Consider the following 23,443-nt stretch of genomic DNA (forward strand, 5'->3'; position numbering starts at 1 on the left):
AGGACAGGGAAGTACCCCTTCTATTAATGTCAAAAGTGTTTGTAAGAACAAATTCCTCCTTCTGTGAAAATTTGCTTAGATACATCTGTGTATTAAAAATAGAGAAGAGCCTCCCTATAAACTTATGCACACTGAACTGAACATTGTGGTGGGGTACAGTTAAAGTAAACAGTGCAACTTGGGAAAGTAGGGAAGAATGGATTTGACCAGAGTCTTCAGCTAACTGTTCCAATTCCTTACTTCCTCTTACATTTTATTTTACTCCTTCCATCAGGCTGTGAATTTTTATTTTGCTAATTAATCACTAGGGAAAGATGCACTTTTAAGAAAGTTTGAAGTGGTGCTTTCATACTTCTATAAGGTAAAGGAAAATTGTCCAAACTCAGCTCCAAGAAGCTCCTGATTGCTCTGATGAGCATTGGAAATACTATCATCTTCACATTAAAGGAGTTCTCATCTCCCCAGTGCTATCCTTGAAATTAATTTCATACAAAAGCTTCATATAACATGGTCATATAACATAACTGACCTGTCTGCAAGAAGATCAGCATTGGCATCAACCACTATCTTTAGTTTCTTTCTCACTCTCTGTGACTGTAGACTGGTTAATCAAATTCCTGTCCAACTGAGTAGGTCTTCTACTTTGATACTCCTAGAAGCACTGTTAATCCTTCTTCCAAAGGAGATCAAACATTTAAGATTAACTTCTATAAGAATTCTCTGTGAAATTCTCACAAGCAGCCAAGGGACTTTTCAGGCTTGACACTTGCAGATCAGATATCCTGTGATTTGTTTGGTGACACAGTTCTGAATGTCATCCTGTCATTTATGGATGAAGTATAAACATTTCATCATAACCTCTCACGTGAAAAGCTCCCACCACTTCCTCCTTCAAATCCCTCCTTAAGTACATTTCCTTTGAAAGGCTTCCAATGTTCCTCTGCTCACCAATAACATCTGCACTCACTTTATGGTAAAGTAATATCAGCAACTTGAGCCTAAAGTAGACTTTGTGCTGCCTGTAGAAGGACCCAGTCTGTTTGCAAAGTCTATATGTATCCTAAGATCATCCCCTTTCCTTTCTCCCAAAAAGCAACCAGGAACTGATATAATCCAGGATGAAATTTTGATGGCAGACCTTCCAGCAGGGTCGTGCCAGTGGAACAGCTGAAGAAAACAGCACAATCTTCCAACCAGTTTCTAAAGCAAAAACAAAAAAGGAAATATTTATGTTGCACATAAGAACACTTTGAAGTTTCACAAGTAATATCATACAAGGAATATCTGCAAAAGTTATAAAATGGAAATAGCAAAAATTCAACTATTCTTCATTATGGTCCCTGTTCTACAAGGCCTACTTTTCCTGAAGCTTAGGACTTATCAGCATACGCTTTCTACTCAAGAACAAGCTTTTCAGTTTAGTAATTTAAATTCAGAGTTAGTTTATCCTTTCAGTATATATTTATCTCCCTGTCTTTTCCCTGCAAAGCCTCCCAGAATTACAGTTGGCTTATTGACAAGCTGACCTGGAGTTGTGCTGTAACACCTGATTACTGCTGACCCATGCAAAAAATATCAGATGTGTCACACAGCGTGAGATTTTACCAAATCAATTTCCTTCTTCTCTGGAACTTCAGACCCCAACTCCCCGCATCTCACCCCTGCCTCTCGTGCTGCCAGTTTTGTCATGGGCCAATGCCTTGTTTCCCATAGATGCAGCTGCCAGGCCTGCCTTCAGCAGAGGCAAGAAGTGGGATCTGGCAGCAGCAGTGATGGAAGCTGTGTAGAGGAAGTCACTGGAGAATGTCCCCTAAAATGGCACTGTATACATGTGGTTTAGGAGCACAATATGGAATACCCAAAGGGAGGCTGAGGGGGGACCCGACTGCACAGAGAGCTGAGCCTGCCTGGGAACTGAGAGACTCATTTGTACACTATTCTGGACTTATAATTCTATATATTTAGATACACAAATAAATGGCCTCTTTTTCTGCAATACTGAGAACAGCATTTACTAAATATGGAAAGAGGGTGTCTAAAAATAAACACGCAAGTATGAAGACATTAATCTTATTTTATAAAATAGGGGCAAGAGAACTGCAGCAACTTAAATGTCCAAAATACTCCTCAAAAGAATCTCTTCTCCCACCTATCCCTCAAAGACCCCTGAGCAAAACTAAAGAAGACAAAAAAATCTCCACAAAAATTCTCAAAGTCAAGTGAATATTTCAAGAAAGGCACAGAGAAAGATCATTACTTATAAGTAGGCTCCCTGCAGATGAATAACCGTTTATGTTGCCAGAGGACAATACAAATTTGACATTGTTTTACTAATTTTCACATTCTTCTTTTTATGGCAGCAATCATCACAAGCCAGCAGAAAACAATACTATCTGATGGCAAATGACCAACATAAGCACTCACAGCATCCCCAGTCACTGTGCAGGGTGATAAAGCCCCATAGCAGCTGGAGTTCTGCTACAGTGACAAGCAAATATAAACACAGAAATGGAGTTTTCAGTTACTCTTCATATTTTGGAAGACCTTCAGCAGAGCTCCAGTAAAAAGCTTTTCTAACACCTTAGTTTTGAACTGGAATTACCATTAAACCTATCAGGTTTCTTCCTAGACATAGAAAATCCCCTTACTCGAATCCCAGGTGCATTTCTAATTTCTCTCTTTAATTACATCCCTGAATTTTAATTTCATTTTATCCTGGAAGGTTTTTGTCAATATATGTTGAAGTCATATTATCGAGTGGGCTAAAGTCTTCCACATACAGGGACACAGACATTTTTGTTACCCAAATCCCAGCAGTCATTACTCTAGATCAGAGAAGCAAATTCCTGGGTTAGTAATTTATATCAAACTAAGAGGCAATGCCTTTTTTAAGTGCTAAAGTAGTCCTCACAAATTACTGCAAACTGTGAGTTACTGTTTCACTCAACACAACAGTCTTGTACATATTTCTGTCTCAGATTTCCCCTCTAGATGCCTAAAAAAGGGGAAAAAAAAAAAAAAAAAAGAAAAAAGTGCCACGGCTCAGTCTGGACTGAAGTGTTTCTTCCTCGGTTTTTGCGTCCCGCGGTGCCGGGCGCGTTCCCATTCTGCGTGCAGCAGCATCTCCTAGTGGCCGTCCTGCCTTTGCTGCGTGGGAAAGGCAGCACAGAGGGGAATTTGTTTCCCACCGTTTCACTGCATTTCCGGGTGCTTATGCAATAAAAGGAATCAGCTGGGACCAGGTGTTTATAACAAAATGCAGTATTTACCTGGGTGGAAGTGTGGATTGCCCCGGAGTTACAGGACCTGGCAATGTGAGGGTTATAATCCTTCCCGCTGGAAGAGGCAGGGTGGGCTTTGCTGAACAGCCCCGTCCAAGGGTCCTGTGTGGGAAGAGTTTCTTCAAGGCTCAAATCTGCTATCTGATCTAATTTTGTGCTAATTTATACCAGTGCAACACTACCGAATTCTTGACTTGTAACAGATTAAATGACAATGGCGTCTGCTTGCTTTCTAAGCAGTTAATAATGAAGAGTGTACTGCCACTTTATCTGGGAAAAGTGCTGCATGAAGTTAAAGAAGTACTGAGGGTAGTTTCCAGACAAAAAACAATTTACAAGGGATTGGGGGAATGCTTTGGTACTTTCTATAGATGGGACAGAGAGATGCATAGGTCTCTCTGCAGAGAAGTGTCGCAGAGATTAGAGATGCTGTTAACATTGCAGCTCTAACCTGTAGCTAGCAGGCTGGAGCTGGGTCCATCAGTGAGTGCAGAACCAAGCACAGTGTGTCCAACACTCACAAGATGGGGGGGATCCTCTGAGCCACTGGATACCCATGAATTCCCTGTGGCCACTGCCACTGCTGGGCACAGCCCAAAAAGTCCATATTCAAGAGACAGATACTATTCAGAGCAGCTTAAACGCCCTCTTAGCTCCTGTTGAAGTCAAGATTAAATGTCAGGCACATGTTTCGGGACTTTCCAGAGCCAAGCAAAGTCAATTATTTGGAAGGATACTTGCCCACTGAAGTAATTGCTAATCCTGGTCATTATATCCATGCTTGCAACACCCCAATGTGCAAATGTTTAGAGCTTTGGTATTGTTTGCTCTGAAGCCTGCTGAAGAACATTAAAACAGACTAGGCATTCAATCTCCAGAGGTCAAAAAAGAAGCAAAGGAGTAACATTGAAATAGTGCAGGAGTGCAGCCTTGCACGGTTTCCTGCACAGATAAATCAGACTACATTTTTCCTTATGGGTTTTGATCTTGGCTCCACTGTAATATCTCTGGCAAGGGAAACATCATACAGCAGTAAAAAAACTATAATTATTCATTTATTGAGCATTCTCTGTGTGATTGACATTTACAGTACCTGGGGGAGAGACACAGGCCTTGTCTCAAGAGTCTTGCAGCCTGGAAGAACAACACAGCTTAAAGTCGTTGGCAGACAATCGAAGCCAAATGCCTGAACTTCAAACCATTTTCCATTTACATTTAAAAGTTGGTTTGCTTGTTTGCTTGGTTTGGTTGGTTTGTGGGTGTTTTTTTACTGATTGATATGAACAGTCTTAGAAGATGAAGGGTGCTGAGAGAAAAATGTAGACTGTAGAGTAGAAAAAGCAGATAAAATGCTTTGTTCATTGCATCCAGAAAGCACTCTTGAAGAGCTAGGGGATGAAATCTTCAAAAGGACTGGCTGTTGGTGCTCATTAATAAGTAGAATTCAAAAAAAAAAGGCCTGAAAATAACTAAATGTCTCATCAGTCTAAAGTAAGACTTAGAAATATTAAATGTTGATATGTTAAAGCAACACAGGCTCTTCATCCTCTCTGCCTGTCTCCCTACCTGTACTGTATTCTTCTAGGTAAATAAATTCCATCTAAACTTAAATCTCAACTGGTTCTCTTGTTTTTCCTCAAAGCCCAAAGAATGCAGTGCAGGACAAAGGGAGCACGATTATCTCTCTTCCTTCTCTCTCCTTCCACTTCAAGAAGGAGTCTTTATGAAGTGGAAGGAAGTGGCTGCAGAGACTGCAGGGCAATCCATTTTTTCTGAAATATTGTGCAACATGTCAAACTAGGCAAATAAAAGCCCTTATATATGATTATTAAGCAGTTTCGTTGGTGCTGTTGCTTCAGTTCAAGCATTATTTCAAATTTGGGACACCCTACTGGTTCTCCTCTTATATGATTGTCAGTAATCCTGCCATATTGTACACTACTTATGACAATCTATATGCTAAATGAAAGAAAAAAAATTCAGTAAACCGCACATTCTCTTTTAAATTCTGAAAACAAACTATCAGCTTTATTTTTTTTTCCTAAATGTAGTAGTATTCTCTGCCACTTGTTGAAAATCAATAGATTTTCTAATTTAAATCCTTAAGAACTAATGACCTCAGCACATTAAATGTAAATCCTGGGGATAGATTCACGTCCAGAGCTACCAGAATCCATGTTGGTAACAGCTCCTGCATCTGGGAAATGCAAAAACTATTCTCAGTGGGCAGTTTATTTATGGTCCACACAGAGCTTGACCAGATCTCTTCATGAATGTGTTTACTTCAGGAATAGTAAAATAAAATCTTTGAGCACAGTTTCTCAGCTGCTAATGGGTCTCTAAGGAGTACGGTAAAGATGTCCCTCAATTTCTCTGCTTTCTTCACCCCTAAGAACATAAAGGTTTTGTTCTTGTGACACAACGCTCGTGTGTAAAACTAAACACTGTGCAACAAGAGCAATGGAAGTTGTCACAGCTATTGGAAGTTAACAGCATGAAATTTTGAACAGGAAAGCTAAGTTTAACCCCAGTTGCCCTGTTCAAGTCTAGCCTAGAGCTGGAAAGAAAAAAACCACTCTCTTTTGCTGCTTCCTGAACAGCTCCAGACTCTCAGGGGCAAATGTGATTACTCCTACTTTCACAGACCTCAGAACATATCAGGTTAATTTATCTCCTAAAAACATAATCCTCCACTCTTAGGAACAAGCAGACTCAGGGAATGGGGCCTGTCCAGTTGATTTTTCTGGCAGAAAAATTTTCTGGTTTCTGTCCTCAGAAACTACACAGGTACATATTCAGACATTTGCTTAACATCCTTAGTCTAGGGGGCACTTAGACACATGGTTAACATTGGACACATATTTCTGAAGCAGACTTGTTTAAATATTAAAGGGGATTCAAGAAAATGGCTGGTCTGATAATTTGGCCAAAATGCAAAGAAACACACAGATCTTTTGAGTCACATTGATATGACAAAAAAAGGCTTTTTGACATCAGAGAGAAAAAGGGCAATGGGATCTGAACTCAATATGAATCATTGAGTTGCATTTCACATGCTACCATTCCTTTCATCACCTTTCCTTATACTGCATTACACAGCAGGCAAAATGCTAAAGAAAGTGCTTTTGGAACTGAAAATACTCAGTCACATTTCTAAGTGCTGTCAGGCCAGAGCTGTCTTGTTTGCAGCTAAGTAAGTAATTTGTCAGCAAATTTTCATCTACTTGTAGAGCCAGTCCCAAACTGGGACCTCAGTTACTGAAAGCAACTTGATAGAGGAGAGAGGAGGAGAAAAATGGACATGTTTGTCACCATGGACTAAGAAGCAGCAATGTCTTGCTGTTCCAAGTCCTAGCAACCATCCACAGAAAAATAGTTTGCCTTACAAAATAATGCACAAAAATTGTGCTACTTGTTCTTTTGTAAACAAAATGGTTCCTGCAGGTGTGATTTGAATCTGCACTATTTCTAGTACAAAGTGAAACCACACAGCACAAGCTGCTCTAAAAAGATAAGGCAGCAGAGACCTACTTTCACTTCTTTTTAAAGCAAAAGCATCACACCAAAAGTAAGTTGATCTTCATGCATGAAAATTTACATTCTATGTTAAAAAAATATTTAGGTGTAGGTACTTTATTACAGAAAGCAAGTCATTGACTTTTGTTGGTACTTTTATAATTTCATGTTATGAGGTCAAAAATGTTGCAGTCTTAGTAAAAGATGTGCTAAACAGAAGTGCTCACCCACTTCCCCCTGTTTCAGAGGATTTGAAATTAGTACACCAACACTTATTGCAATGGAATTAATTTCACAAAAATAAAACATGAATTTCACCCACTATGAAAAATGAAATTAAATTAGGAGGCAACAACTAGAAACAAGCTACCAACAGTAAAAAGCCAGCATTCAAAAAAGCTCAAAGTAAGACTGAGTGGTAAGGCAGTCAGAGCACCTATAGGCCCAGAAGCATGTTTTCAGATGAGCAGTTTACACGTCTGTAAAGTTTATACGTAAACACATCTTTCTCCATGAATGCTATTACTTAGCTTGTGCTTGAAAATGAAACTAATCATCACTGTTTAATTTTTTTTCATGCATATAATGTTATATGGCTCAATCAGTAAGTTTTTCATTAATTATATTTATTTATTCTTCTGCACTTTGAAAATCACTCTCCAGGTTCCCTTGGCTGAAGACAACACACTGCTACTCATGAAAATAGTCTGACCTTAAATAAGTGGTACTTGATGGGGTAGTGATGTAGAGGAAAAATATGTCACTTCATGTGATGCCTTTGAGAAATGTTTTTTTCTACCAGTGCAGAGCTTCATGTGCCTCCTCCAGCTGGTTTCACAAGAGGACAAAGGCAGTCAGTGCAGAATGTGGCCTTGGTCAGCCTCTGTCCGTGATATTTAATTGGATGACGAGCTTCCCAAATACTGCCAAATATTGTGAGAGGAATTTTTCAATTCGTTTCAGAGGACAGCACTCTCTTCAGATAAGGACACACAATTACAGCTTTTTATGTTGTTTCAAATGTACACAAAAACCCAGAGTTTATAAAGTGCTGCTGCAAAGCCCTGGAGGTTTATAGCATTAAGCATCCACAGCATGGAACTTTTAAGTGTGCTTCAATCATTTAATTATCTTCTATTTTAGTTTTGGATGGTTTGATCCACAGCTCACATGAGCCTATCTCATTGCCATCATTCATGTGAGAAATCCTTTGAAACCAAGGGTGTTACCATGTGACTGAGCTCCTCGGGACCTGTGATGGACATAAACAGTGAAGTCTGTGCAGTCAGATAATGCAGACGAGGAACTAAGTCTTCTGGTTGGGTCTGTTGGTTTCTTACTGATTATATTTAAAAAATATGCATGGAGGATCAGTGATGTACACATCCAGGAAAACTATTTTTGAACACAAGTTCCCATATGTGGAGCATGTTTCTGTCTTAGAAGTAATGGCAAGATTTGCTCTGGGCACAAGTATTACATCTGGAGCCACAGGAAGAAGAAGGCAGCTCCAGTGGTTTAGATGAGTCATTGCTCCCTCTTAATGGAAAACTATAAAATATGAAACTGCCAAAGAGTAAAATCTTTCAGGAGTTTATTAGTTTTACAGGCCTTATAAAAATTACTGGAAAATTGTAAAACTTTGATAGCTGAAAACTGAAAGGGTTCCATGAGCTTAAACTCAGCCCGTTTGGATCACAGCATCACTATGCCTGCCCAGCTGGGATGTGGCACATCAGCTGCAGAAATTTCCCAGACTGTCTTGCTTTTGTTTAGCCATGCCCCAAGGTCACATGAAAGCTTGCAGCTAGAGTTTCCCTTTTTAATATAATTTCATGAAAATATTTAGATCTCAGGATAGAGCTGAGGCTCTTCCTTAGTGGTAGCTTGCCTGGTGATTTCTTGTCAGATCTCAGGATCTCAGTCTTGAGGTGCTGAGCCACCGAGACTACTTTGGGAGGCTCGAGAGTCCTGAGATGTTGCCAGAAGTGTCTGGTGGCTAGACTTTAGTCTTACACAGGAGACGACAAGGATGAGGGCTTCACCAGGGTGAATGGTGAAGAGATTAGTTAATTAGAGGGTGAGACACAGAGTTTAAGATTTATGTACAGGGGGGTTTAGAAGAGTAAGATAGAAGAATTAGAGTGTGTCCTGTCCTTCTTCTTCTTCTTCTTCTCCTCCATCTTCTTTGGTAATGGTGGCACCTTTAGATTGATTATTACTGAGAGTGCACCGAATAATAAGAATAAATGGTATTAGAGAAAAATGATAAATTTTGTACACGTATCAATAGGTATAAAGATAGGTGGCTGCCCCGGAGGGCAGACAGTGTGCTCATAGCTGACTGCTGAGCAGATCTCTGTTCAGCTGAAAGAACATCTTTTAGATAAACAATTAATAAACATAAAAACCGAAAGAAGAACTGAAGCCTCTTCTCGTCCTTCGATACGCAAGCTACCCCAAAGCCACCTCGGGCCTTTCCAGGCCCCTCAAACAGCCGCAAAAACCCAGCAATTTCTAAGTACTGTTGCCATAGACTGAAGTTTGCTGCTGATGAAACCACCCATGAATATTACAAGCCTAGATACAGTTGTATATGATTATTTACACTCTATACTCAAGAGGCTTACCAGGCATAATTGCCAATCAGGAGTACCAATTTAAGTGAGAACTTATGTCATATATCCAGCTATGAAGAGGTATTGTGGAAATTATGGACTAGAGTATGAGCAGAGACAACACCCATCACCAGCGACTATCAGCTGCAGCAGTTAGCAGAGCTCATTGCCTTGGTCCAGCAAAGAGCTAAATAATTATTTTACATCATTTACAGCCATCCTAGGATAATGACAATTAGACTGTTGTTGATGCCAATGTACTCAAAAGTAGATGGATCACAATCGTTATGTTGATAGTTGCAGACCCCTTTATCGTATAATTTGTATAGTGATTGGGAAACACTATGTCCAAAAAGAGAATGCATATGTATGTAAGATTTAGTTAGAGCTGGTGAAACCACAGCCAGGTAGATCCTGCTGCTTTTTTGAGCCTTTTCCATTACAGGTATAAATACTCCAGGGGAAAAAAAAAAGTAAAGGCAAAAAAAAAAAACCCTCACAAAAATTAAGCACAGTTCAGTCTTGTGTATCCTGCCAGAATGCATGCCAACTGCTTCAGGCAGACAAACATTCTCACTGCTGAGACACAAAACTCCTCTGCAGTTATCTGGATAATTAATAAAATAAACTGCATGGAAAGTAAATCTGTACATGTGTAAGAAAACTGAGCAGCATCAAAACTGATATCTTGGTCCCTAGTATGTTTTAGAAGTTTGAAAGATTTTTATTTTAAGTGGAGCATGACTACCCTGGGGCCTCTTCTGCTAATTAGCCAGCTGCAAATGAAGTATAGCATAGCTCTCATCCAGTGGATGCAGGGATTTATCTGTCAGCCAGATGCAGAGGTCACCCAAGCAGAGGCACACTTCACAGTGACATCAAGAGTCTGGATTTGCTGCTTTCATTCTGGAAAGCATTCACACTGCAGTGACTAGAGGCAACCTACACAAACACGGTGACGTTAACACATTTCCTCTAACTGTGGAAATGTGAAGCCTTATTACTTTGCACTGAAGTGGCCCAGTTCCTGTGAGAAATACAGGACAATAATTAAAAATATATTAGTAAGACAGAGTGACCCACAGCTATATTTTGTTGATGGAGGTTATAAAAGCACCTAATTTAGTCATTCTCCTTCTGAAGCATGTGGCATAGAAGAAGAAACTTAGCTTAGTTATGCTAAAGTTCAAAAATATTTCTCACTCAGTTTATAATGATTTGTTCTTAGGTTTTCCTCCACATAAAAATTACTTTTTTCTAGGTTTGGAAATTTAATGCCTAATTTACCAGGTTAGGGGTAACAAGATCCACTTTCACACTTTCACATTTGTTCTGCAAACCCAAATGGCAGAGGGACTTTTTTGTGTCCAACAAAGGTCAAAATATCTCTGTTAGTAACTAAGTCTCATCAACTGGCCAAAGAATTTATTACTCCTGTAATAAGCTTGTTGCTAGACTAGGTGGAAGCAATGGTCTAGGTGACAGAGCTCCTGTGTTATTTGTTGCATGGTAGCATAAAAAGCAGACATGAATACTCATTTCTTGCCAATGCTTTCAGATTCATTATAAATGAGGAAAACAAAATTAATGGGTTTGAGTTTATGGTAAATTTCCATTAGGGGATTGTGCTCTAGCTGCCAACTCATCTGGATTTCCTAGGAAATAATGGTTTAACCACAGTGTCATTGTTGTTTGTAGAAAATAATTGATCAAGCAGTGTAAAAGGTTTTGTAAAAAAGCATTCAAAAAATGGGAAAATTCCCAGTTGCCTCCTTTTGCTTTTAGCACAATGATCTCTAACTACTTCTGCTTGATCCTAAATTGATGTGTAATTTTCAAAGATTGTGATATAGGATATATTTATGGTTTCACAGTTCCAGGGGTTAGAGAAATGAGACTTTGGGAAGGAAAAACCTTTGTCAAAACACAGATTCATATGTGCTGCATTCTGTCACAAAATATAGTTGTTATACAACAAAGTAGTTACACACCTTCTCAAAGAGCACTGAGAATGAAAAGACAAATCAACTGCTTGTGCAGATATCTGAAATATTTTGCTGTCACGTAATCATTTCTCAGAAGTACTTTGTGTAGGACAGAGTATGGGCTACAAAGAAGGGAAAACATGGGTTACAATGAAGGAAGAACAACTTTAACCACGGAATTTGTTAGCCCTATCAGAACAGCACAGCCCTGAAGGGGCTTCAGGAGGTCACTTGCTGGTTGACAGTCAAATTCTCAAAATGTTTGTGTAACTCCTGCTCAGACTCCTTCTCTAGCTATTAGTCACACTATTTCCATGCCATTTAGTCTTTAGTATCCTAATAATGCTTATTTCTTAATAGCTTACCTGAATGTTGCTGCATTTTGAGCCCATTATTTCTTGTTTATTAGGTCATGCAAAAGAAACTATTTCTTTCAGATATGGATCTACAATCCCAGGACTAATAGAGGCCTGTACAAAACACCTCTACATAGTCTGATAGGGTGTGAAAGCTGAAAAACATTCCAATTCATTCAGCTCCTGCAGTATTACAAGACGTCCTGCATGCTTTGTAATAATTGTAACAGTCAGAGCTGGGCCATATGCTAAGCATAAAGGCAAAGTAATTTAAAAACTACTTCAGGACAGACATGCATAATAACCAGTAGGAAGAACAGCAGACACACAGGGAAGTGACTGGCCAATGTATGCAAAAAGTGACTCAGTGTCATTAGATTTAGTGCTGACAATATAAATCACCAGTATATTATAGTCCTTTTGACTTTTTGCATAATTAATTCAATAACCTGAGAAATTAACCCAGTTAATTGCTCTTGAGTAGTGTCTGAGTGAATGATAGGTGATAGGTGATAAAGACAGACAAACAGTCAAAATTAGTGTGGTTTAGTGTGTGGTTTAGACTGTGGAAGGTGCTAAACTGAACAGAAATCCTTTGTCAATGGCAGCCAGCGGGGAAGGATGTGCTGCTTTTGGCAGGGGATAGAGTTCATTTTTTTCACAGCAGCTGGTGTGGACTATGTTTTTGCTTTTTGCTGCAAACAGTGCTCATAAAACAGAGATGTTTTCACTACTGCTGAGCAGTGCTTAGACGGTGTCAAGGTCTTTTCTGCCTCTCACACCCCCCACTAGCGAGGGAGCTGGGCAAGCACCAGCTGGGAGGGGACACAACTGGGGCAGCTGATCCCAACTCACCCAAGGGATATTCCCTAGCATGTGGCGGTGTGCTCAGCAAATACAGCTGGGTGAGGGAGAAGAGGGGAGGGAGGCATATTCAGAGTAATGGAGTTTGTCTTCCAAATAACCATTACATGTGATGGATCCCTGCTTTCCTGGGGGTGGCTGAACCCCTGCCTGACCATGCCAAGTGGTGAAGGAATTTCTTGTTTTGCTTTGCCTGTGTGCACAGCTTTTGCTTTAGCTATTAAACAGACTTTATCTCAACCCAGGAGTTTTCTCACTTTTACAATTATGATTCTCTTCCCCATTGCAGCCGGATGGGGATGGGGATGGGGGAAGGGGCTGTGTGCAGTGCTCAGTTGCTGGATGAGGTTAAACCATGGCAGGGGCTCTCCAACACTTGCCTTCCTGTTTAGAGAATATGAAGTATATATTCTGCACAGAGGCTGAAAAGTCTTGCCTTATCTCACTTTGCCATTTCTTGTGAAGGCCTGTCTCTATAGATAGCATATATCCACACTGAGACAGACAGAATGCAGTGAGCACTCCTAGCACTGAAAGAAAAGCCTTGCCTCAGCTCACCCCATCTCACTAAGGCTCTTCTGTCTGTACAAGAATAATTACAGAGGGAGAGCTTTCACCTCACCTCACCTTGTGAGGTCTTTTCCCCGTGCAGTACACATTACTTCTCTGTGTGTTCCAGGGTACATTTATACCTAAAATAGCATATATATACAGAAAAAAATGTCTCAGGCAAAATAAGGACAGGTGTGTGTATTGCATATGTACATGTCTGCGCCCTGAGGCAGGGACATGGAGCAGCCTCACAGAATCAGAGAGATTGAAAGGGACCAGAGTGGCTCATCTGGTCCAAGCTCCCTGCTCAAGCAGGGTCACCCTGGAGCACAAGGCAGAGGATTGCCTGCAGATGCTTCTTGAGCATCTCAAGATAGTCAAGTGAGAGAGAACCCCACAACCTCTCTGAGCAATCTGCTCCAGTGCACAGTCACTATAAAGTTCTTCCTGATGTTCAGGTGGAACTTCCATGCATCAGTTTCTGCCTGGTGCCTTGTGTCCTATTGTTTGGCATCACGGAGGAGAGCCTGGCTCCATCCTCTTGGCACCCCCACTTTAGGTATTTATACACTATATAGATATATATTTACATATATATTGACGAAATCCTCTCTCAGTTGCCTCTCTTCCAGGTTTAACAAGCCTATCCTCCCTCAGTCATTCCTGGTAGGTGATGCTCCAGCCCCTCAATCACCTTTGTTGCCCTCCACTGGTCCCACTCCCGGAGCTCTATGCCTCTCTTGTACCGAGGAGCCCAGAGCTGAACACAACACTCCAGATGTGCCTCACTAGGGCCGAGCAGAGGGGCAGGGTCACATCCCTCCAGCCTCTCCTCACCCTGCCCCGGCCTGCCCACGGAATCACACATAAGGCAGAGCCCCGCCGCACACAGACTGAGCGGGCCCGGCGGTTTGTCCCCGCCACACGGGCCGCTCCTGCCGGGACCGCGTGGGATGAATCCCTGGCGGGATGCGAGGCCCGGCTGTGCTGCCCGGCCCGTCCCTCCCTGCTCGGCCCACCCTCCGCGGCCGGGCCGGGCCGGGCCGGGCGGGGCGCGGCCTCACGGCGGAGCGGCCGCCGGGGGGCGCTGTAGGCGGCGGCGCTCGGGGCCGCCACGGCGTGCGCGGCGCTCGGGCCCTCCCGCGGTTCCCCGCCTCACTCGGCCCCGGCAGCGGATCGGGGCGGCGGAGGAGAAGGAAGAGGAAGGAGAGGAGCAGGCGGGAGCGGGACGCAGTGAAGAAGGGCTGCGAGGAGCCATGTCCGCGCCCGCCGGGCTGCCGCCGCGGCCCGCAGCCGCCGCCGCCGCGTTTCCCCCGGGCGGGCCCGGCAGCTCCCTGGAGGCCGCGGCCCCTGCGAGCGGCGCGCCGCGCTGCCAGAACGGTGAGGGGGCTGCGCGGGGCCCGGGCTGGCGGGGAGAGGCCCCCGGGGTCCCCGGGACGAGCCGCGGCGCTCCCGCGGGGGTGAGGCCCCTGTGGGTGCCGGGGCCTGTGCGCTGTTCCTGCCTCCCCGAGGGCGGGCGCGGGCCCGAGGATCCGGCACGCAGCGGAGCCTTCGCTGAAAGGCAGCGGGACCCGCGGAGCCGCTCGGGGAAGGTGCGGGGCCCGCGGCTGCGTGCGGAGAGAACTTGAGAAGGGGCGGCCTCTCCCGCTTCCTGAAGGGGCCAGGGAGGGAGGGGGATCCGCACCTTCAGTTCCTGCCGGGTTTGGATGTGCCCGCTGCTGGGGCTCCTGGTTGTGGCGTTTCAGGAAGGCTCCGGAGGCCGGGGCACCTCCAGGCCTCCATGCTGGCTGTGGTGCGTGAGAATGGGCGGAAAATCGCGTATCGGGGACGAGAGTCGTCACTTTGTAGCTATGCACGAACTTAAAAGTAGTGGGTGGGTAAGGCTTCACGTAACTGGATCTTGGGATTTGAGCTAAACAGGCAACATTGGACCAGTGAAATGTGGGTCACCGAAAAACAAAGGCAGAATAGTTTAAAGTCACAAAATATTGACGCCCATTTCAGGCAGAGAGGTGGTGAGGCTGACTGTAGTATGAATGAAAGTAACGAGCGTACACTTCCGCATTTTTAAATTGGTGCGCTATAAAATCACTTCTTTATTGACACACCACGTTAACTCTTCAAAATCCCTATATAATAATTTTCTTTGTGCAATATTGGTTTGGTATCTAAATTTGGCCTCTTATTTGCATCGAGTTCTAGGTCATACATAAATCTTTTGTAGTCGTGCTGTTTTCTGCACAGGTGTGTTTTCTGTGCAGATCAGGCACCTACAAAATTCTTTACTTAAGAATTGCGAGCTTTTCTCGTGTCCAAAGGCGCAGTTAAGTGCTAAGCACTTAAATGCCTGTACAGTACATGTTGAGGCAGTCACTGAAGAAAATGAAGGTAATTAAATGCTAGGTTTTAAGGAGATACTGATGTCTCAGTTGTGTCCAAACTGGTAGTGTGGTGCTGAGGTTGTAAAAATTGTTCAGAAAATGCCAATTTATATGGCTTTTGGTCAAAAAAGCATGCCATTATTACAGCTGCTACAGCATGAGTAACCTGCAAGTGTTTTACAGAAACAAATAGGAGCTGTCACCCTATCTTCTCTTTGTGTTCTTAGCTTAATAATTTTAAAGAGCCATCACTACTATTTGTTGTTTTAATTAATTAACTCCATGTTGCTGCTAATATTGGTAGAAACAGCTTGTGTAAAACCAGGGCATAGACCAGTTATTTTCTGCAAAACTCTCTTAGTAATTCTGAGAACTGTTCAATAACAGCCTTAAGTGTTTATTGCATAAGTTTGGTTTTTGTGTTCCTTTAGATGTCTTTGATGACTTTAGTCAATAGCCCTGAATTTTTCGTTTTGTGACATCCAGAAATGGCATTCCAAAAATTTTTAATTGGTCTGTCTGTTGTCTGAGTGCTAATCTCCTGAAGTTACAATACAGGATTTGAGTTTTTGGGGTTTTTTTTGATGGAAATAGGAGAGGAAATAGGGAGAAATAGCAATAGAAGAATTCTAGTGGAAAGTTCTGTACTGTATAATAGAGACTAAATTTCATGAACAGGATTGTCACTGCTTTTGAAATTTAACTTTATGTCCTTGGAGTGTAGTTTAAGTGTAAGTTCCTGATGTGAATTGAGCTGTTTCTATATTGGTTGAAAGAAAACACTGGTGTATGTTTTCCTTTAGAGTGGTTTGTGTTTTAATTTGGTAAAATGTGAATTTTTCAGGTAAAACTATGTAGTTGCTGCCATCTAATGAAAGAGAGTGCTTTTTGCAGAAAGCAGGCAGCCTGTTGTACATAGAATGATATAAAAAAGGATGTTCAGGTTCGTTATTAGTGAATTTTGCCTGGTTCAGTGACCAAGTCCATTTGAGATCCTTGGAGATTTCAGTTTTTGTTAAATTTAGGCATGAATGTTTTGTTGAGCTTTGAAAAGTGACTTCTTCTGTGTATGGTATTTTCTTCTTCCTCCTCTCTTACAAGTTTGGGAAGCTTTTTTTTTTGTCTTAAAGTGGCTTTGTATGTAAGTGGAAAATGACCTATTTCCTAATTTCAGCATAACAAAATGGTTCTTGTTAAATCAGTACTCAAGGATGATTGCTTCAGTAGTGATGGGGGACTTCAGCAGTAACAATTTAATGTATTGAAGTGCAGCACTGAGAGGATAATTGTTTTGAATTCCCATGACTCTTCTAAAGAGTTTTGTCTGGTGCTGTCTACAGCTGGTTTGTAAGGCTGCTATTGGTATTTCTACTGGCATTTTGGAATCAAAATTTTCATTATTGTCTTGTTTAATCTTATTTTTCATCCCCCCTCAGACTGGGGATAGTTTTGGTCAATTTAACAAAGAGAACAGAGATGTGAGAGATGGGAAACCTCTGAATATTTTGTGACAATGGGAGGCTGTGAGTCCTCCTGAAGGAGGAGAGAGCAGTTCTGTGGCTGAGAATTAGGATTTTTTTGGGGTTCACCTGTTAATGTCTGTGTAGTTACACACTGTAACTTTATATAATTGCATATATAATTTATATAATTGTGTACTTATTATATAAAGTATTAATTTGTTGATAGAAGGAGAGCACTGCTTTTGTTACAGAGATGATGTTTTAGAGATAACCTCAGCTGCACACAGCAGGTGTTTCAGCTCCTTTATGGAATTTTTGGAGCTATTTGTCAGGTGTTTTGGAAAGATGGAAGTACCTGAGACATCGAGACTGATTGTGCAATTAACCAGATTTTGAAATTACACTGAAGATGTATTCTGATTTCCAGTGTTGAAAACTGTCCAGTTATGTAGTCACCATTAGTAGCTTTAGCTACCAATTGCAGTACAAAAATTATTTTCCACTCACATTCTTTGTAATAAAACGGACAAAAAACTCACTTCAGATAGTGAGAATAATCTTTAATCTGTAATTGCAAAACTTGCTTTCAAAGGATCTGCAGCTTGAAATCAATACAATTTTTCAAATGTTGTCTGTCTCAGTGAGGTTTTTATGTGTGCATTTGTAAATGTTTCTGCTTAAAAATGTGAATAACAAGGACTCTGCATTCTATCATGTAGAGACTGGTATCTTGTATTGGTAATTTAATCTCTGTTTATGGTGTGTATTTTGAAACGAGAGATAGATACTAGAAGACTGCAGTAGTTTATTTGATATGCAGCCTTTCATTTAGGAGTCAGGTGCTCCTAAACCAGTTTCTAAGTTACACCTGCTCAGTTAGTTAAATCTGCATATATCAGTAGAATAGACACACATATTATTTTCAAATAAAATATCTTTTCTTGCCACATTAGGTGGCATAGCTGTTTAAAGCCATAAACCTTGATACATGTAAAGTATTGCTGTATCTTTGGGTTTGCTTTTCCAGACTTTAAAAAGCAGGTCAAAAGTCTGGCAGAGTTCATGTAGCTGTTAATGGCTTGCTAACCAAAAATCATTTTCCTTTAAAGGAGAAAAAGCTATGCAGCTCTGTAAACAGCTCCCACTTTTTCAAGAAGAAGGTGAATCAGAAACAGAGCTCATACATGCTCTCTTCAAAACTTGAGATAATTTTTTTAAGCTCTTTATGCTTTTCCCCCAAGTGCCTGTCTGTCTTTTCATCCAGCAGTCCAAGTTACTGTTTTGCAATTTTTTAGCTCCTTTCTCTTCTCCTCAACTTCCTGTCAGTTATAAAAGGGCATTTTTAATTTTACCAGACAGCGATTTTGGGCAGTATGGTCCTTGCTTTTAGGAGTCTGTTAACAAATTAATTATTAAAATTGCCTTGCAAGTTAATCATAGGACATATAGAGGTTCCTTGGAGAACAGTGATTTTTCAGAATTTCAAGACAAGAGAAGTAATGCTCAAGTTTTGTAATCATTGTAAATATTAGCAGGGGAATCAACTATTCATTATTACCTCAGCTGCCATTTAATTTGTAAGTGGGCCATTCTGTGTTTATGTTTTTATTGGCCAGGGAGTGGGAAATAACACCATAGTCATTCTGTGTGATGTAAGCAATAGGGTGTGGGATTTTTAAGAAAGCAAGTTATTCACTCATATGCATCTGTGGTTCACTAAAAACAAAAACAGGGTTCATGGAATGGGCCATGAGGAAGAACTTTGAGATTTCCCATTGAGCAGTTGGCTGAGAAAATCAGTTTGGACATAGTTAACATTTGGTCTGTAGCAGGCAAGCCCTTGTTTGACCCTTGCTGGGCCAGTACGTAATTAACCTCTAATGTTGCAGGGCCAGTGGCAGTGGTACCTGAGGTCAGTTTCTCTGATACCAACATCTCTCACACCTGATGTGAGTATCAGGAAGTAAACAAAAATGATGTGCCTTATCAAATACTCTGTAGTTTCATAAAAACATCAGTTTTCCTGAAAACATAATACATAAGGACACAGAAGACAAATACAGCTGTCTTGCAAGTCTCTATCTTGGTCACTGTATCAAAGACTTGTAGAGAAGAACACCTATATTGCTCTGTATTGATATACTGGTTTCACCGCAGCTTTTCAGTTTCCAGATTTGGGTGGTTCAAACACTTAAAAATACCAGTTTGGTGCTTATGGTTGCTCACTACTTTTTTAAATATTAACCTCCTATAAACTCTTAAAAATATTCAAAATACAAACAAGAGGCAAACAGTTTTGGCATGGAAACCTCTTTCAAGTATGGAAACAATCCATTTTTCTGTGTATTTGCAAATTACTTTAAATAGTGTATTTATATGCATTATACTTGGTTTGTTTTCTCTCTGCTGATGAGAATCAAACTCAGAAATAGAAAAGAAGAAAAGCAGTTGTTTGTTAGTTCAAGTGCAGAGTCCATTGGCACCACTAGCAGATGCTCCTTTAACACATGTGATGTTTTCTCTTCATTTCAGGTCCTATGCAGAGTCAGATGCAGTTCCCCTCTGGCTATGGCTCACATCTTCCAAACTACAGTGCGCCTTCAGGACACTATTCCCAAGTGCCCAATAAAGCTGCTGCTTCACATCTGGAGAATCAGTACAGAGCCAGTTACTACCCTGGTTACTACTCAGCACCAGCACCAAACGCTATGGCACCTGTGGGCAGCAGCGTGTTGAATGCACAGGAGTCACATCAGCTGTACAACAACGCTCCTCCCCATTCTGGGGGCTCCAGTGACAGACCTGTTCAAGGAGCAGTGTCGTCTGCATCCTACTTGCATGTGAGTGCTCAGCAGTCATATTCAGCATTTGATAATCACTACAGCACCTCTGTCAGCTCTTCAGTTGCATCTCAGGGATTTCCCCTTAATTCTGATCACTACGCTATGCCCGTGGTTTCTGGTGCCATGTATCCTAATGTTTCCTATCCTCCCGTGGCTGCTGGAGGTGTGTATGGGCAGACATTTACCTCTCAGAGTCTACCTGCTGTTGGACAGTTCAAAGAGACAAATGCGTTTTCTAGCCAGAGTACATCAGTACCTCATTCCCTTCAGCAGCACGTTCCTGTGGGATACAATACAACATTATCAACTGTTTCATCTGCTCAGGCTGTGCAAGACAACCTCAGCAGGAATCTCACTGGATCTGTTCCTAAAGTAAACAACCAAATACATACAGGTATGGTGTTACTTGAAAGATAGTGAACTGCCAGATTTGTCTGGGAAACAGAAGTAATTTTGTGCTCTTGTTGGCTTGTTTGTGTTCAGTGTGTGGAATTCTGTAATGTAATTTTGAGTTCTGTCACTCATTCTTGTAGCTTTACTAATTTGGTTACCACAGTCCTCACAATAGCTGCTATTTGGTTCTATTGAGAGATACAGAAAAATACACTGTTTAGGGGATAGTTTTTATTTATTTGTTTGGTTTTCATGTGAGTAGCCTCAGAAGGGAGTTTTTTCATGCAGTTCTGAAGGAACATGTATCTTCTGAAATATATCTGTTTTTCACAAAGATACTTTTTCTTTTCTGGCTAGAGAATTTCTCTAAGTCATGGTTGTTGTTTCTTTAACTTTTGCCTTAGTGACACTGTAAGAGCCTGAAATGTTAGTGGTAATGACTCAAAACAATCAGCTATTTGTGGAGGCAGCAGGCTGCTTTGCTGAGGCTGGGTTTGCACACTTTTCCCCTGGAGTAGGAGGAGAGTTTATGGGGGTGTGGTGTGTGATGGAAAATCAGTCCCCATGAGACAGGAAGGGTGAACACCCAGTGCCAGATGCTACAAGCTGGATCTTGAGTCAGGTAAGAAGCAGGCCCTGTGGAGGCAGGCTGGTACTTTTTATCATGCCAATTGTCCTTTCTTGCACACTGTCACATGGAAGCCTGAGCGTGTTCATCCCTTCTGATGGGGCATAACTGACTCAAGGGCACTGACATGAGAGGCAGCTTCCTGCCTTAGAAGGGGCCAAAACCATCAAAGACCCCTGAAATGCCCCCAGACTCAATTTCCAAAGGAGTGGGCATGATCCACAGTGTTGTAAAAAACAGTGTCAAATTCCCCTGCCTGCATCCAAGGGAAGTGCTTGGAGTTCCCATGTACACCTGACCATAATTAACCCATTGAGCTCTGTTGTGTGGGACCCCCACCACCAAGACCAGAAGAAGAGGACTAACAGGACACTGTCTGGATCCCCAGGTGGTGATATCTTTCTATTTATCCAACACATATAATTTGTACATATTGCTTTCCATGTTAAGTGTAGGTGGCCTGCCCACCTCAGTGAAAATCAGTAGAATTTAATCCCGTTTGGATGGTGTGAGGCACCTCATGATGAGTCCATTGTCATCCCCACGTGCTGTGCACACCTGGTGTCAGCTGAACACTGCTGGTATTCACTGAAACTTTATTGGTGCTAAGGTGACACAGCAGCACATGCTTCACCCACAGACACTCCCACACAATATCTGCAGAAGTGCAGAGTGCTCTGAGGCCAGGCCTGGGCTGTCTTCTCCTGCCTTGACTTGGAGTGACCCAGGGCCCTCAGAAGTTTCTGTGATACCAGTTCCCCTGCACTCTGCAGAGAACACTCACAAATATGATGTCTGCCACCGTTGTGAGTGTTTGTGGTGATGTTGGTATTTGTTCAGTTTTTCTCCAGTGGCCTCTTCTAAGGATGTGTCAGTACACTTGTGTCACACAGTCATATCTACCATGAATGCTTGAATTTCCTTCACAGAAATTAGGTCTGGTTTGTATAACTCATTGCTGTAATCTCTTGTATGTTGTTCTTGTATTAGACATACTGTCTAATCTTGCTTTTGTGCTTCCTTTGATAATACTTCACATATGTAATTGTGCTTTTTAATTCTTGTATCCTGCACAACTGGGCAGTTCCCAATGATGTGGGAGCATGTTTCATTCTCAGCCTGGCAGTGCCTGCAGGATTTGAGGTATTTTTCTTGTCTACCCCTTGTCTCTTGATGGGTCTCAATCTGTTGCTTTTCACTCCCTTTCTCTCCTCTCTTTCTATTTTATTCTCTCTCTCTCTCTCTCTCTCCTTCACAGTCACTGTTAGGTAAAATTCATACTATTGGCTTTAGCATACAGACTCATTTGCACCATAATTCAGGAAGAGGTATCTCTTTAATAATTGTAATAATTGGATCTTAATAAACATATGTGCATTCTCCCACAAAGTTCAGGAAACAAGTGGAACCCTGCGTGGATTTCGAGTCAGTTGGGGCTTTTTAATTAATATTTTTGATAAGCATTTGAAGAGTTAGGAAGTTGTAGCTCATTTTTGCAAGCAACAACTTGGTGGTTTTAGTATGGATGTAGCTGTAAGGTGGTGAAGGTGGCAGTTGAGGGCAAGTACACTCAGTCCTCATTAGTTCTTTCAGCTTCTGTTTCATAGGAAAACTGAGTACCAGTTCATGGGGTAGTACTTAGCAGGAAGCATGGAAGAGACTGGAGATGTGGGAGTACCTTCACAATGAAATGTCTTGCTCTGCAGAGGAGAGAGCAATAGTCTGTGCAGGATTTGATTTGAGTTTCTTTCTAAACTGGGAATTTTCTGACTTCATGCAGTTTTGACTTGTAAGCAGTGCCAGACTACAGCTTGCTTTCTCTACTAAAGACAGATGTTACATAGCTGTAGGCTTCCTTTTTAATGCTAGATAATTCAGATTATAGTGTAACATTGAAACTGTGTTAGGAGTCCTAGTAGCTGAGACTTTCTCAGACCAAGGACTTAAGAAAGAACATGGGTTTGATAAAGCTTTTTTTTTGGCAAAAGCAGTTAAGCTTAAATGAAGCTCATTCAATCCACAGTTTGAATTTAGTTTCAATATTAATTTCTTCCCCCCTCCCAGGACTAGGATGTAGAATGTAATTTAGTATTAGTAGATTTGAATTCTGTACTGATGAATGCTCTTTGTAGTTTTCTCCAGTATTTTCAAACCATTAAACAAAATATCATTTAAAAAAAGAAATATAGGGAGCTCCTTGTAAGGCTTCTGAAGTTAGCAGCATTTCATGGTTATGCATAAAAATGGATTCTTTCAAGGACTGGCCAAAAAAGTTGACTCTGTTCAGTGCAGAATGTGCAGCTGGACTTGACAGAATGCAGGTGTCTTTCCAGAATAGCACAATATGAAGTAGGCATATGAAAACAACTTTTTTTTTTTCCCAACTGTTCCTGTTTTATTTACAAAAGTTTTTCATTCCAATGCTTGTTAATTTTCTTTCCTGTAGAGGTGTCTTGAAGTGATTTGTTCATAGCAATTTTTTTTGCAATGAGGAGCTGTTTTGAAGGTGGAACAGTGGAGCTGACCAGACAGTGAAGAGCAATATGAGCAGCAGTTTTATTTT

At 41.5% G+C, this 23,443-nt stretch overlaps 1 protein-coding gene across 4 annotated transcripts in view; it reads left to right on the forward strand.

Annotated features, from left to right (window-relative positions):
• The first annotated feature begins 14,275 nt into the window (after positions 1-14,275).
• The window catches only part of SEC24B (SEC24 homolog B, COPII coat complex component), a 48,098-nt gene continuing 38,930 nt past the window's right edge, over positions 14,276-23,443 (forward strand). For 2 of the 4 annotated variants that reach the window (XM_064710947.1, XM_064710948.1), the window contains exons 1-2: positions 14,276-14,552; positions 19,549-20,253. In XM_064710947.1, the coding sequence (XP_064567017.1) occupies positions 14,429-14,552; positions 19,549-20,253 (829 nt within the window). In that variant the 5' untranslated portion in view covers positions 14,276-14,428. Of the gene's footprint in view, positions 14,553-14,749; positions 14,765-14,872; positions 14,965-19,548; positions 20,254-23,443 lie in introns of those variants that run through there. The other 2 variants (XM_064710951.1, XM_064710949.1) reach the window with 2 other exon arrangements.

This window comes from Zonotrichia leucophrys, chromosome 4 (genome assembly GCF_028769735.1).
Source record: "Zonotrichia leucophrys gambelii isolate GWCS_2022_RI chromosome 4, RI_Zleu_2.0, whole genome shotgun sequence".
Taxonomy (NCBI): domain Eukaryota; kingdom Metazoa; phylum Chordata; class Aves; order Passeriformes; family Passerellidae; genus Zonotrichia; species Zonotrichia leucophrys.